The following is a 14,537-nucleotide window of genomic DNA, read 5'->3' on the forward strand; positions in this document are numbered from 1 at the left end:
CATGTTGAGGATATTCGTACAGCATTTGAAAGGCGTTTGCTGTTTTAGCGACTCACGAGGAATGGATTAGTACACGCTTTTAGAATACTGCATTGTGTATGGGACGTTGAGCAGCCAATTGAGAATCTGGTGGGTTCGCGTGTCAGCTTGTGAGCGAGCAAATTTTAAAGCAGCATACGTGTAAATGCTACGTTCAAACCTACGACTGCCACTGCGTCAACCATGGAGTAGTCGCTTAAGCGTATCAACGCGTTGAAGAAAAATACCAACTATGCCCGACATTAAAGAACAATATACCACAAAGATTATCAGCATGTATATGCTGACGTCATCCTCAACTGCAAGCTATTAACAAAGGACCCGCCCATATCATGGATCTCTGATAATTGTTTTCCCGCCTCAAGGCTACACGAGCGCCCTCCGCCCCGAGTCCACACCCGTAATTCTTCCTCCCCTGGTCCGGTTTTGCTCTCTTGTCTAGCGGCTCCTCCTCCTCGCTGCTTAGCGCTCTCTTCAGGCAAAGCTCCTCCTCTTTTCTTCCCTCCTGACATCTCTCCTCTGCGCATGCGCGGACGTTTGACAACGTCCATCTCTGTATGCCAGAGCCTCTCTTGCCTTCTAGTTTTTCTCGCTGCCCTACGCTCTGTTCGCTTTACGCGTCACTTCCTGTTACCAAGGGAAGGAGGGGGAGAACGAGAGCGCGGCCCGAGGTGAGGAGGATGAGGGACTGGGGCACCGTGGGAGCGAGATGGACAATGGAGCCCCTGGGGGGGGCAAGTGCGCGGTACCGAACGCGCCCCACTAGGGAGATAAACTGAGGGGAGGAAGCGCGAGGGAGGGGAGTCTCAGCCAAGGCCTGCTGCACGGGGAGATAGAGCACATATAATAAAGGGGGCCAAATACGGTATTATCGAGAGGGCAGCAAAAGAGTGGGTTGACTGCTGTCTTGGTATTGAGTAACGGCTTACTTAGCATCCTAATACAGCAACAGCGTGGGGGATAATGTGACAGATTCTAGTGCCGGTGGGCCGTGGCTATCAGATGAACATAGATAATAGATAATAGGATGCCCGAGAAGATGAGATAATCAGCAATACTGAGCTTCCAGATGACCGAGGATGGGTAACCAGGATTCCCGGTCGTGCGACGGGTTAGATGTTTTGGAGAAGCTGTAGGGGACATTGATTGTGTTGGTGACCAGGTTTAGTATAGAAGCACTGGAGGGGGAGATCTGTGGTGTAAAACACATGGTTGGCGGAGGAGCAAGCCTTTATAATAGTTATGTGGTTCATAATCAGTCTTCCGTAAACTCAATAAGTACTAATAAATTGGGCAGACGTAACGTTCGTTAAAGAACTTGCTAACCTCAAAATTGGCATCAAGGGGCTCTATGAGAAAACATTCAGTCTGTCTGCTCATTATAGCTACAAATCTTACATTTCTATTATAGGAAACTTGCAGGTGCAGCGCCCTTGTTGTGCATGCCTAGTGAGTGTAACGTACTCTGTTGCAAGCGTTTTTGGTTGTCTCCAATGGATAAGGTATCTTGCAACTCTTCATGATCGTGGTCCCTGGCCGTCGCGGTTTATTTCTGAAGTGTGTTTCCCCATGTAACTGTGTTGACAGTCAAAAGCATTTGTTGCTGTCAAACCTTCGCCACCCAGGCGGGGTGAGCCTGTCATGTTGATTAGACATGCAGAGTCAACTCTTTAGTGCAGTGATTGCTCTGCGACATGCTTTCGGCTCTATAAACCATTTGTCATTCAGCAAGGCGATACCCAAGTGTAACTGAACCCCAATAGTTGTCAGTTAGAAACTGAAGGCCACTGGGGTTCAGTGTCTCTTGCGCTCACCCGTTCTCGAAAGCATTTTACACGCCTGAGGTTAAATTAAGATTAACTTCCAAATTTTAAGTTATTTCAGTGAACGGCAGATACTTCCTCACCGTTTTAACCATTACCTCTAGTAGTATGAACATATTAGCCTCCCTTCAGCGTGGTAGCAGTGAGCAAATAATTACAAAAATACTCCAGTGATGATCGCCACCTTCAAACAATTTCGTTTTACTGTATGTCTTTAGTAAAGATTAATGCTTCTTGTACATTTTAGACAGGAATGTGGTCCCCCCCCCCCCTCCTTTAGAAATATTTGCGTATGTCCTTCACCCAGTCCGTGTGGAATAAGCCCTTGCGGTGGTTTCTGCCACACGTGACCATAAAGATTGGCGAACCGTAAGTAATCCAGTGTTATCGGGTATCTCTTGTCAGAAGCCCTTTTAGGAATAAGTTCCGTGCCTGAAAGCCACAATGTACAGTGACGTATTGTATTGCCTCTGATTCAGATTCGAATAATGTTAGCATCTTTTGTTGACAAAGTACTCCCGAAGTGTAATCCTTACAGCCTTTTCGCTTGTTGTTAGCCGTTATAGCGAGTGGTTCAAGAGGTAGCTAGCTAGTCGTAAGGCCCCATCAGGTATGGTAGGCAAATCATCCACCACTTCCAACAGTGTTTTTGTGTTTTTTTTTTTGTAGTAAAGCCTGTCTAAGATGAAGCAAAATAGTTTCGAGCTGTGCTTTGCTTGTGTTGGCATTTGATACAGCAAAGGCATGTTGGAGTAGTGTAAACAGGGGCCCCGTGGATACAGTCAGAGAGGATGAGGAAAGAATTAACATAATAACGTTCTCATTCTACATAGTGATTTCGTCCTTGTGAACTGCCATCATAGTCTTGTCTCTTGTAAAAGATGGTCGATGCGCTCACTTGTCTTTTACTCTGGACGACACAGATAACACATTTTAGGGTGCCACAAATGGTTCAATGGGGGAAAGGCAACTCCAGCCTTTCCATGGTGTTCTTTACTTGATGGATCGTCTCTGTCTATCCCTTTATTACTTGTTCCAGCGAGTAGTCCAGATATTACACTGTATGAGGCTCGATTTAGTGGGTGGTAGTAGTAGTAGTAGTGGTGGTGGTGATGGCACCCAACTTCACCTTTGTGAAATAGATGTTCAGCAGTAAGATATCTGAATCTTCCACGTGTGTAATGTCTGGGTATTTTAATAAAGTCCCTCAATAAATACCGGAGACATGGTATGATATTCTCTGGGGTGCTATGGAAGTGGAGCATATCGTTTGCATAGTCAATTTATGTTTTGTGTTGCCAGCATTTTTAGCTTTCTTAGTAGTTTCGAAGAACATTGAAACAAACTGTTGGAAAATGAAGTACCTGATTGCTGTCAACTGATGAGTATTTGTTGTAGCTGCTGAGTGTCCGTTTTTCTGTAAGATACTGAGGTTTCATCTTGATACGTTCCTTTAGCTCTCATATATACTGCTAGGCTTTCCATCTTGCCAAAGGCATTTAACCAGGTATCACTCTGAAAACATATGGTATTTCAAAAACCCATCAGTTCAATACAGAATATTTATGAATCACGTGCCAGTTCTTAGGAAAGTAAAATACAGAAGTTTGGGTGTGGGAAAATTAAAGAACGTTTCACAGCAAACCTCTGAAAGTAAATGCTCACAAAGATATAGCTTTACTGGTGAAAGGTCTGTCATCTAGTCATTGTTTTGATATCCAGTCTGAGACAAAATAATCTGTATCCCGCAGGGTCAGTGCCTTTCCATGTGGACGCATTTAGTGCCACCACTAAGTGAATGAACTTCAGTAAGTGCAAAACACCTTGATGTCTGACCAGAAACTTGTCAGCACATTTGAGGAGTAATGAAGAGTAACTTTTACATTCTTGCTGCTTCTGTCCCCCATGTGTGATTCTTTTTATTTTTTGGTTTGGTTGCTGATTGACCTTCATCCAATAATATACATAATCTTAATTAGCGGTGTTCCATGCAAAAATCCTGTGGTTGGGAGGCAGCCTTCTTTGAGGAGTCGTTTTTTCGGGCCGAGCTACGCCACTTTCTCGGAACCAGGGGTTATTTTCTGCTGATCCTCTGACCTACAGAGGATCAGCATAAAATACCCCCCTTAATGCTGCCTAGACGGAGCTGTAAACCTCCTGGAAACCTCCTGGAAAAATCATGGAGATGAATGCTACCTCCAGTCAGTTGCTTTTCGATGAAAAAGCTTTTTATCACCCAGTCCTACTAAAGACTTCACTGGAACGGTGTATTTCGAGATTCAAGGGAGAGCTAGTGTACTAGTCTTTGTGGAGCTCTCCTGGTAGACTAGGAAAAAAACACGCAGGAAGGGTCCCCTTAATCCAATGAAAAAAAGTCGCATTCCACATGCCCATATACTGATATTCTCCTTTACTTGTGTTTATTCTCTAATAGTAAACAGACTGGTGCCACAGACAGATTTGGGTACCATGGAAGAAAATAAAACTGTACATTCGTGAGGATCCTGTAAATGCAGAGTCTCTTTAATTATAATACTGTTGTATATGTAATACTGTTGTATAAGTACTACCATCATAAGAACTCTAAAAGATTGAGTTTGACCACATCATACCTAGAAACCGAAATAAGGGTTGCTGTCATCAAGAGGCAAGATTGACAACGCCAATGCGTTGATGGTAGTTTGACTACAGGTCTGGGAAAGCAGTATGTTGCAATTGTCTTATGTATCCATCCATCCATCCATTTCATTGATAGTGCTAGACATCACTCATCATCAAAGATACTTAGGTAAAACACTAAGACACAGTAAGCACATTAAACGCAATTTAAAAAATTCAAAATGCAAAATCGCATACAGTACATCAGGCAGTTGAAATGTCCACCAAAACAAGGTGGCGCAGAATCATTTAAGGCATAGCTGCTTGTTCTGGGCCTAGGAGAAAATTAGAATTAGTCAATTAAAACTATAAACCAAATCACACAGTTCATTCATAATGTTTAAAAATACCAGAAAAATGAATTAAAAGCAGATTTATCACACAATACGGCCGCTGGGCATCCTGCCACAATCCCTTTGCTTGCTTCAACTTTCCTTCCTAGGTATTATAGTCGAGATGACAAATACGAAACTACATTGGATAAAGTGGCTAAACAGGGGTTGATCTTTTCCCTGTTATCTAAAAATGCGTAATTGCCATACAGACGGCTCAGGTTCCCTTAAGTGTATTGATATAAGTAATTAAGGTGCATATAAGCAAGACCGAGGTTGATATGTATGCAATGCCGGCTGGGCTATGAGTTCTGCTGATGGAAGGGTGCGTTCAACAGGGCTGATTCTCTTAAAATGGAATATGATTTCAACACCAGCCACCCAAGACGCCGTCTAGACAGGCTTTCTTTGTCTGCCATCCAACTTTGTAGTTTAATTGATTTTATTTACTAGTGTCTAAAAGGTTTGCGCTGAAGTATTAGAGGTCCAAAGGTCACCCAATTCAAGCGTCATAATGCTGTATTCTAAATATTTCTTGTGTGCACCATTGCTATGTTGCAAGTTAATTTCTATCCAGACTAGATTAGCCAGGGTGTTTTCAGCTACTGCTCTCAGGTTATGATAACGCTTGACGAATGCTGCCTGTCTAGCAAGTGTCTGTTTTGCACTCAGGAATTCTAGCCGGATCTGTGCAGGAAAGGCCGACCTGGAGAGCCTAAAGGTATGTTTGTAAGCTTTTATCATCCATTTATCTAACAGAAGAGCATCGTCCACCAGCATGATCTCCAATCCACATGCAAGGGTTGGCAACAATTTGGCTTTCATAACTGATCCCATGGGCTGTAGATCATGGCCTCAAATGCATCTGGCCAGTGACGAGAAGCCATAGTTAATAGTCTGTGCTTACTCCTTTATCGCCTTCTTCTGGGAATCAAAGGAGCCATTTGCAGCTTTTTTCACTCCTAGGTATACAGAGTCTGACCTAGTCAATTCTGTTTCCCCCCTAATAAGCCATTTTTGATTGGTCTTAGAAGGACGATTGCGCACCATCACACTTGTTTTCGAAAAATGTATTTCCAGGTCGTTATTTTCAGTGTAAGCTCTAAGAGTATTAAGCAGCCTTTGAAGGCCTATTCGAGTATTGCTGAGCATCACCACGTCGTCAGCATAAAGGTATGCAACATTTGTTGTCCTCCAATGCTCGGTGCATGGGCCTTCTGGTCGTCTAGCTCAATAGAGAGATCAGCCAAAAATTGATTTTAAAGGAAGGGGGCTAGGACAGAACCCTGTTTTACGCCAGAAGTTGTTTGCACCTTCCATGATACGCACTTGCCATCTCCAATTTTAATCCTGATCCAGGTATCCGAATAGACCAGCCTAATTGCTCGTAAGATGTTCAGTGGGATACCCCATCGCTTAAGCTTTGCCCATAGTTTGTCCCGAGCGACACCATCAAAAGCTGCTTTGAAATCAGCAAAGCACAAATAAAGAATTGTCCCAGTTGCTTTTTTCCTGATTAGACTCGGGGTCATACGATTTGTTGAAGTACCTAGGCCCCTTAGGAAGCAGGTTTGGTTTAAAGGGATTCTTCCTTAGTCGTGCGACCAGGATTCCAAATCATGCAATAACTGCGTTGACAAATATTTTAACTCACCATCCATCAATGCTATTAATCTGTATTTGCTGGGCGAACATGCCAAGCTTTTTTTAAAAAATGGAATGTAGTATGGAGTCCCTCCAGCTGTCAGGAATAACATTGTTGTCCAGAATGAAATTAAACATTAATGCTAGGAAGTCTGCCCATTGTGGGGCAAAATGTTTGAATAATGCCTGTGGTAGCCCATTTGGGCCAGGGGCACAGTCCGCCCGGGACTTTTTGATAAACTTCTCCACTTTGGTTGCTGTGATTATCCGCTGTGCCACAGTGGTTTTATTAGGACAGTAAGGACTAGCTTGAAGCATCCAACTGCTCTTGAAGTGTGAATTTAGGTAATGTACCCATTCTGTCTCGCTGATTTGTTATTTTCAGCTGAAGGACCTTTCTCCTTCCTATGAATTATCTGTCAGAATCTTTTCGAGTCGAAGGTTTTGAAGGTGTGTAGTCGCTGGGCTCGTAGTGTTTATGTTGTGAATATGGGCGGGCATAGTTGACGATTTACCATGATCAAGTCGACTTCCCTTTTTGTGGCGGTTTCCACTGTGGATTTTGGTCAAATTATTGGCAAAAGTCTCCCATGTCGCTATAGGATTGAGATCTAGTTGAGCTAGTACCTGTAAGCTTGGGACTGCATCCTCTGCTATTGAGATGATGGAGCCAGAGTTCAATTTCAGGCATTTCTGGTTTTCTGAGTGTTTCTCCCGACGTGCAAAATTCCTCAAGTTTGTGCAAGGATGCGTTCTCTATGATGACCTGAGGATTGTGAACGTTTTTCACACAATGGCATATGCTATAGTCGGAAACCTGGTTGAAAAGGGGCATTGAAACAAGGGTGTAGTCTGATTGAAACCGCGTTACCACAGACCCTTTGACCAGACAGGTGGAATGTCAGATGGTTTTCGGCCATTTAGTGCCATCGGACCCAATTCACAGGCCTTTGAGTTCTTCTCCTGACTTGTTCCTCTGTATTTTTGATGGTTTTACTTGCTCGGGGAGGGGGCCCACTGCGTCCAAACGTTCCTTCAGATGAGCAATTAAAATGGTTGAGGTTTAAATCTCCAGAAACTAGCCAATGTGCCTTATTATGGCTATCTTTCAACTTGGCTAAGTGAACTTTTATTCTCCTGGGTGATATCACTTTTTGTTTAGGATTGATGTACAGATTGACAACGATGATTGGATCTTTAGAATTATTGGCCCAACTTTCCAGTTTTAATACCAGCATCTTTGGGTCGTCCACAAACACTTCCACCGTTTTGCTTGTTATGATGGTGTTTATTTAAATTGCCAGGCCCCCTTTTGCCCTTCCGTAGGCACTCTTTCTTTCTGCTGGTTTTATGTATTCTTTGTAGCCGATAAGTGTTAGTAGTCTGCGCACAGATTTCCTGGAACATTAAGATATCAAAGGATCCCAGGAATCCTATAAATTCTGGATCCGAGAGTTTTGTCTGTAGACCGTTGATGTTCCAAGAGCAGACCATCACTTAGTCCGGAACCTTTTCTGGTGGTCTTCCTTCGCCTCAATCTTGACTGCTCCTGCTTCGAGACAGGCCCATGAGGATATCTATCTCCGTGATAGGAGATGACTTCGATGCCCCAGGCTTTTAGGTGCTTTTTCTTTTCCAAAATCCAAGCCGGGATCGCTGAGGATGATAATGTGACTAAAGTGGGGTCCGTGAGCTGACGTCTTCTAGTCATCTGACTTCACGTGGGCCAGGTCTGGCAAGGCTTTGAGCAATTTCAGGATGTTTGACCGGTTTAAGATGTCTTGCGATCCCCTCGATTTAAATTCTGGGAACCACAGCAGCATCTGATTAGTTTTTTTTTTTTAAACCAAAAAGTTCATCACGACCGACACTACCTCTTGAAGTCAGTTGATTACCATCAATTTTTACCTGCAACTGAGGTTCCAGTAGAGGCTGTTCACATGAGGGCTGTGTCTGGGTTTCTTCTTCCGTGAATTCTTTTGCTTGCGGTTTTACGGTGCATGCTTTTTTGTCCTCACCGCCAACATGGTGAACTCCATGAATTCCTCTGGTTGGGGACTACGTAACGGCAAGGGGCCACTGGCTGTGTTACAAGATGCCTTCCAATTTTTAGGGGATACTACTTTGTTATGAACAACATTGTGGGAAGGAGCCACAGTGGTACCATGTGTCTTTGGGTCCATTTGAGCTATCCCTAAACAATCCGGACCTAGTGCTGGCCCTAGTGCTTTGACATTATATATTCAGGCTATGTACAGGAATTTAGATACAGACACAAATGAGGAGGTATCACAATTACATCTTTTGTAAGCTTCAACTCGAATTTTTAGGCTAAGGGATCTACACAAATAAAACATCCATTTGTTTCTGGGATTGACAGAGAGAAGGCAAAAAAACAAGTGCTCATTGTTTTCTTGATATGTATTCAATAAAGCAGCGATCAGATCCCTGTTTCCGCTTCACCCAGTTAGTAGTAAAAGCTTCTGCTGGGAGGGTCCCATACCTAAATTGGAGAAAGAGGGACCAGTCCTGCACAGGGCGGAATTTTTTTTAGGAATTCCTCTGCCTTATTTGAGGATTTGTGATGAAGGTAAGCACTCGTTGGGCAACGAATCGATGAATGGTCCCTACTGCTAATAGCTTTCTCTTGGACCAATTTTTTGACTTTAGAACCTCTCCTCGACAAACGGACTGGGGCTCGTTCCAAAAGTTCTCTAGCCCCAGCTCAATCCAGGCATTTTTAAGCAACCTGAGCCATCTGATTTTTCCCACCCCGTTGGCCTTAATGACTTTCTGCAAGCTATCCCTAAAATGGCACAGTTCGTGGGTGCTCCAAATGTGAACCCAGAACAATAATGGTCTCAATGCTATCTGTACTGATATCTCGTTGATCCCCAAATCAAGGTGGAGAGGGACCAATGGCGTGGCTTTCCCTAAGCACAAGATGCCACTGAGAAAATTATTTTCTGCTGTACTCAAGGGGCTCATTATGCAGTGGAACCATAATACTGAGCCGTATCGTACGCACCCCCCCCACCTCTTAGCATGTGGCTTGCAAATTTCAATTGCTGAGGGAAAGGAGACCAGGCTGCTGTGTTGGCAAATCGATGTATGACTGCAGTTTGAGGTTTATACTTAAGGTATTCTTGGTGATGTGTGTCCCCCAAGAATCCATGTCGGCCAGCCTGATACCCAGATAATTGAATTCTTCTACCCTTTCCGGTGTTTCAGGTCCCACCTTAATAACCACTCTCGCTCGGCCTCTCTTAGTGTAAGTTATATATTTGGTCTTTGGTGTATTAATTTTTAGACCAAAGTCTCCACAATATTGGTTAAAACTATCAATAAAGTTTTGAAGGCCCCTATTAGTTTTGGACCGCACCAAGTCCCCAAAGAGGAGTGCCAGTATTTTTACTCCTGCTAGTGTTGTGGATTCATTGGCACAACTTAATAGGTAGGGAATACAGTTGTTAATATATAGAGGAAGAGGGTTGGGTCAAGTACACACACCTGGTGCACACTTTGGTTTACAGGTATAAACCTTCTTTAATTCTCCCTTCACACTGCATCTTACTTTAGCATAATTCCCCTCGTGGAGCAACTGGATCAAGTGCATGAAATCACAGGTGTCTCCATCCTCCAAAGCATCTTCCTTAGCCTTCGTCTAGGCACAAGTTCAAATGTGGCGCAGAGGTCAATAAATGCCAAGTAAAGGTCGCCCTTGGTCATGTCCACCGCCTTCCACTTTGCTAGGAGAAAGCAAAAGGCCTGGTCAGCCTCAAGGGTTTTCTGCCTGAATCCTGCTTATGGTCATGAAAGAATGTGTTTTTCCTCACCCCAATTCAACCACTGCCCTAGCACTTGCTTGCATAAGATTTTTTGCAGGTTTTCAATTGGGCTGTTAGGGGAGTAGTTGGCCGGCACCCTGGGATTCTCCTTTTTAGGTCTCGCAGACCTAGCGCTGGAGCGCGCATGCGCTCCTTGAGTCTTACTGTGATTGAGATGATTTCGGCAGGGGACTTGAAGCCACGTCCATTGGCTGGCGTCATACTTTACGGTAAACTCTGGCATCCGGTTGAAAGTGAGGCTTTTTTGTTACCGCCCTGTCTCCTTCTGAGACGGCCCATCCTGACTGGATTGTTTACTTGCGGCGTGACACTGTCTCCTTCATTACTCAGTGTAGGTCCTTTTTTCCCATCAAAGTGAAAGCGTGATGGCTACAGCTTGTTTCGTACTTGCAGGCACAACATGCTTTGCTACATTCAGTATGCCATGCCCACTTTCTACCCCGTTTGCCCACCCCACCACCGTTCCGAGATCGCAACTTAACATTTTTAAACTGATACGGCTGTTTGCAACAATTGTTTGCTGTGGCTTCTGTCCTCTGTGGGACACTGCGCGTCAGTCGCCGGTGCTAACCCCATCTCCTTGCCATTCGTTGACTCCGCAGCATTGATCTATTATAAGGGCTTTCCTTGCTGTTCCTAAGCTGCCTGTCCCGACAAATTCGTTATCGTTCTAATTATAGCGCAGGGGTAAGAGTGATGGAGCCAGCTTGTGTTCCTTCTTAATAGCGGGAAGCCCGCTATAAACCCAGCTGATGTGACGTCCTCTCATTGTAGACTGCACATCAGGCCTTTAAACCATCGCAGGAAGGCCCTGGACAATAGAATTCATTCCAAGAGCGCATGGTGACCGTTTTAGAAATAGTGTGGGCTTTTATGTGTTTAGAAAACCTGCAAGCAGTGGGTAAACACCGCTTGCAGGTTTATAAACACATATATAAAAAGGCATTAACATTTACAATGCCAATAGCTGAAACTCTCGCAAATGCAAGACCTATTGCACTACAAGTGCTTGTTAAAGAGAGGCATAATCTCTGCCCCTTTCCATGATGGAGGGATCACCCCCTCCCATTTCAATGGCATTAGAAACCATATTAATATAGGGGACCCACACACCTGGGTCTAATTTTTAACACATCTGCAGAAATTATATGAAGCCCCTGAGCTTTCCAGTGCTTCAATAAGACAACTGCTCGCGCAGTTTCCTCTATATGATGACTACTGGGGGGGGGCTGAAGCTTTGTCCTAGTGGGCCCCTACACACACAGCCAGGCTCAGAGACGTGGACGGAAGAGTTCAGACTCCCAAAATGGTAGGCTAGCAGTTTCAGCAGGATTGCCTGACCTCCCATCACTCTTGCTGACTAAAGCCCTGAATTTCTTCTTGTCATTAGCTATACCTGCGTCCGGTAAGTCAGACTAGATGCTGTCTTCCCAAGATCTTTTTTGCTCCTCTTAAGCTAGCCTGGTAAATGGCCATGTTTCCCCTTCTAGTCGGCATATGCTCTTTTATGTCTTGGAGGAGCTTTGCCTTTGATTTTTTGCATTCGCCTTTGAACCATCCTTTTGGGTGCCACCTTTACTCCTCCACTTGGCAAATACCATTTTGTGCTCTGCTAGTATCACATCACCACCCTCCCAATTAGAATATAGATTACCCTTAGGAGTGGCCAGGATTGTGTATTCTGCCTTAATTCCGTTGGGGAAGAGCCCACTACTTCACATTTCACGTACCTCCTGTTATTAGTAGCCACGAGCTGCGTGCTAGCATGCGCAGTGGCCACCGGGAAGGGGAGAGTCATTAATTCTTTTAATCGTTGTAGAAAGGGGTTGTTGTCGCTCTCTCCTCACTCCACCACCATTGTCACCTAGCTTACTCCATTTCCGTACGTCCAAGAAAATCTAATCAATTGTATTATTTTATGGACCTCTTTTAATGTCGATGCAAGCAATTTATCAGGAGACCATCCGTTTAGCTAGCTCGTATAATTCCATGGCAAATGGCTTGTCATGCTTGAGTATTTTATTGTTTCGAGGGGGATGTGCATTTCTTATTGCGAGTTATTGCTGTCTATTTTGTTTCAGAGAGCGGTGTCCTTATTCCGAGGTTGAAAATACTGTTTTGTTACAATTAAAAGCCCTGAATCAAGTTTAGGAAAGCTGCTTGGAAATATTGCTATGAAAAGGGAGTTTTTCATGTTGATAAATTGCAGCTCACTGTCCTGTACTGGATCACTTCCTTCGTGCATGCTTGAAGGTCAAGAGTTGCTGGAATTGTTTTCTTGAACATGGTTTTGTGATTAAATATAAAATTGTCAATGTTTTTGTTGCCAATGTTTTGTTTCTGAAGTAACTATTTGTTTTCCCCTGGTCTAGATGCCAATCTGTTTTGTGTAGAGTGCCCTGTCCCCGTCCTTCAGTTCCCCACAGTTTTGTCATACATGACAATGTTAAACTATTATATACTGATGTGGTGTTTTTTTTTTTTGTATATCAGTATAGTGTTCCAAATTTGGCTAACTGCAGAAGGGAATAAACGGTTCGGAGTTCACAAACATCACCTTTGTCAGAGCAGAAAGGCAGACATTAAGGACGGTAAGTGTTGGTGGAAAGCAGCAATATTTAAAGTGAGGCCCGTCTGACCTTTGCATGTGGCCCCCAACATAAGCACTGGACTGCTGTTTACTCAACTCAGCGCTAACATTAAAAAGATGTTAAACAGGCAATCTCTTATTTAAACATTCGTTGGAGATTAAAGAAGGGAAGTAACTAGCTTGTCTTGGCACTGCTTAGTTGTAGAAACTCCTTCATTTTGAAAGACATCTTGTAGCAAAACTGTAAAATTACAATATGGTCTCTTAAAAATTAAATTGTTTTTAAAAAAAGTGCATTTTATTCACATGTAGAAAGAACCATTTCACCTTAGTGCATCAGATTATATCAGTGCATTAAGAAGTTTTTTTTTAAAGTGATAGATTTCAAACATAAATTCCGAAACATGAATTCTTAACTCCACCATGACAGTGCCCACAGTGAACTAAGAGGCAAGCCAGTTATATGCACTCTTTAGGTGGCCTGGTCTCCTATTCTACAAGAACAGCATTATAGTTTATTAGATCAAACACAAGAGAAGCTTTTGTACAGTGCACATCCTTAAGTGATACATGTGCAGGTCCTCCTATACAATCATGAAGAAAAAGGAAGGAAAATAAATTGAAACAGTTTGATAACACAAGGTGGAGAAGCGGTGATTAGTCCCAGGCATTCTGCTTTCACTTTGTTTAATTCAGCCACTAGACGTATATGCTTTGCTTTCCCTGCACGGGAAATCGCCTACAACGCTGTCATAACCACACATACGCCATTACCACATACATGGTTTTACCTCGAAATTTGTGGAAAAAGAAAGCATGATAAAGGTATATGCCTGAAAGGACTTCTCGCACTATGCTTTAGTGTTTAGGGTTGGTTTTCGAAGTTGTGATCGCACCATGCTTTAGGGTTGGCGCTATGCTTTAGTTTTTTAATAAAAAATATATATAATTGTTTTTTAAACGTTTTTTTAATCAGGGGTAAGGGTAGGTATGTTTTTTTCCGATTAGAAGAAATGCATCTTTAACCTGTTTTAATAAAAATGTTGTCACGCATCCGCTATTGAAAAACAGCCACTAGATGGAGCTATGACATAGCAAAAAGGAAAACCCGCAGTGCTTGTGTTGTAAAGGAAAAATGCAATCATAGTATGCGTAGATAATTATTAGATTTTATAAAAGATGATTAAAGACTAAAACATTAAAAATGTATAAGAAACATAAAGAATGTTCGTAGCAGATACCGGGATCGAATGTGTGATTTCGTTTATACCCTATAAACGCACTCCGTACCATCACGCCACAGCCCATACCATTGAAAGAGAGAGAGGAAATTAACAAAATGATTATTCTCACACATTTTTAATTTTGAACACACAATGCCTTGAACAACCAAGCCTTTACAACAAAAGTTTCATGGTAAAAGCTTGCGTGGAAAAGGCATATGCCTTTTTCAGCATATTCGTTGTAAAAGCAGGCATGGTAATGACACATGCGTATTATAGATGGTACGATCAGGCATGCGTGGTACGTCATACAACCCCCTACACTCGCCATACTGACCGCCACTGTGCTAGCATCATTGCAGCCTGTGGTCACATCACAG

General features: G+C 43.2%; 1 protein-coding gene across 2 annotated transcripts in view; it reads left to right on the forward strand.

The window, feature by feature from the left end:
• Window positions 1-555: 555 nt before the first annotated feature.
• The window catches only part of LOC147703388 (C-terminal-binding protein 2), a 182,237-nt gene continuing 168,255 nt past the window's right edge, over window positions 556-14,537 (forward strand). Inside the window, exons 1-2 of one of the 2 annotated variants that reach the window (XM_086931830.1) lie at window positions 556-710; window positions 12,838-12,935. Coding sequence is in view for 1 of the 2 variants with exons in the window: in XM_086931829.1 (XP_086787955.1) it covers window positions 565-710; window positions 12,838-12,935 (244 nt within the window). In the remaining variant the exon portion in view is untranslated. The remainder of the gene's footprint in view (window positions 711-12,837; window positions 12,936-14,537) is intronic. The other variant, XM_086931829.1, reaches the window with a different exon arrangement.

The sequence above is a fragment of the Lissotriton vulgaris genome, chromosome 7, assembly GCF_964263255.1.
Source record: "Lissotriton vulgaris chromosome 7, aLisVul1.2, whole genome shotgun sequence".
In the NCBI taxonomy this organism is placed as follows: Eukaryota; Metazoa; Chordata; class Amphibia; order Caudata; family Salamandridae; genus Lissotriton; species Lissotriton vulgaris.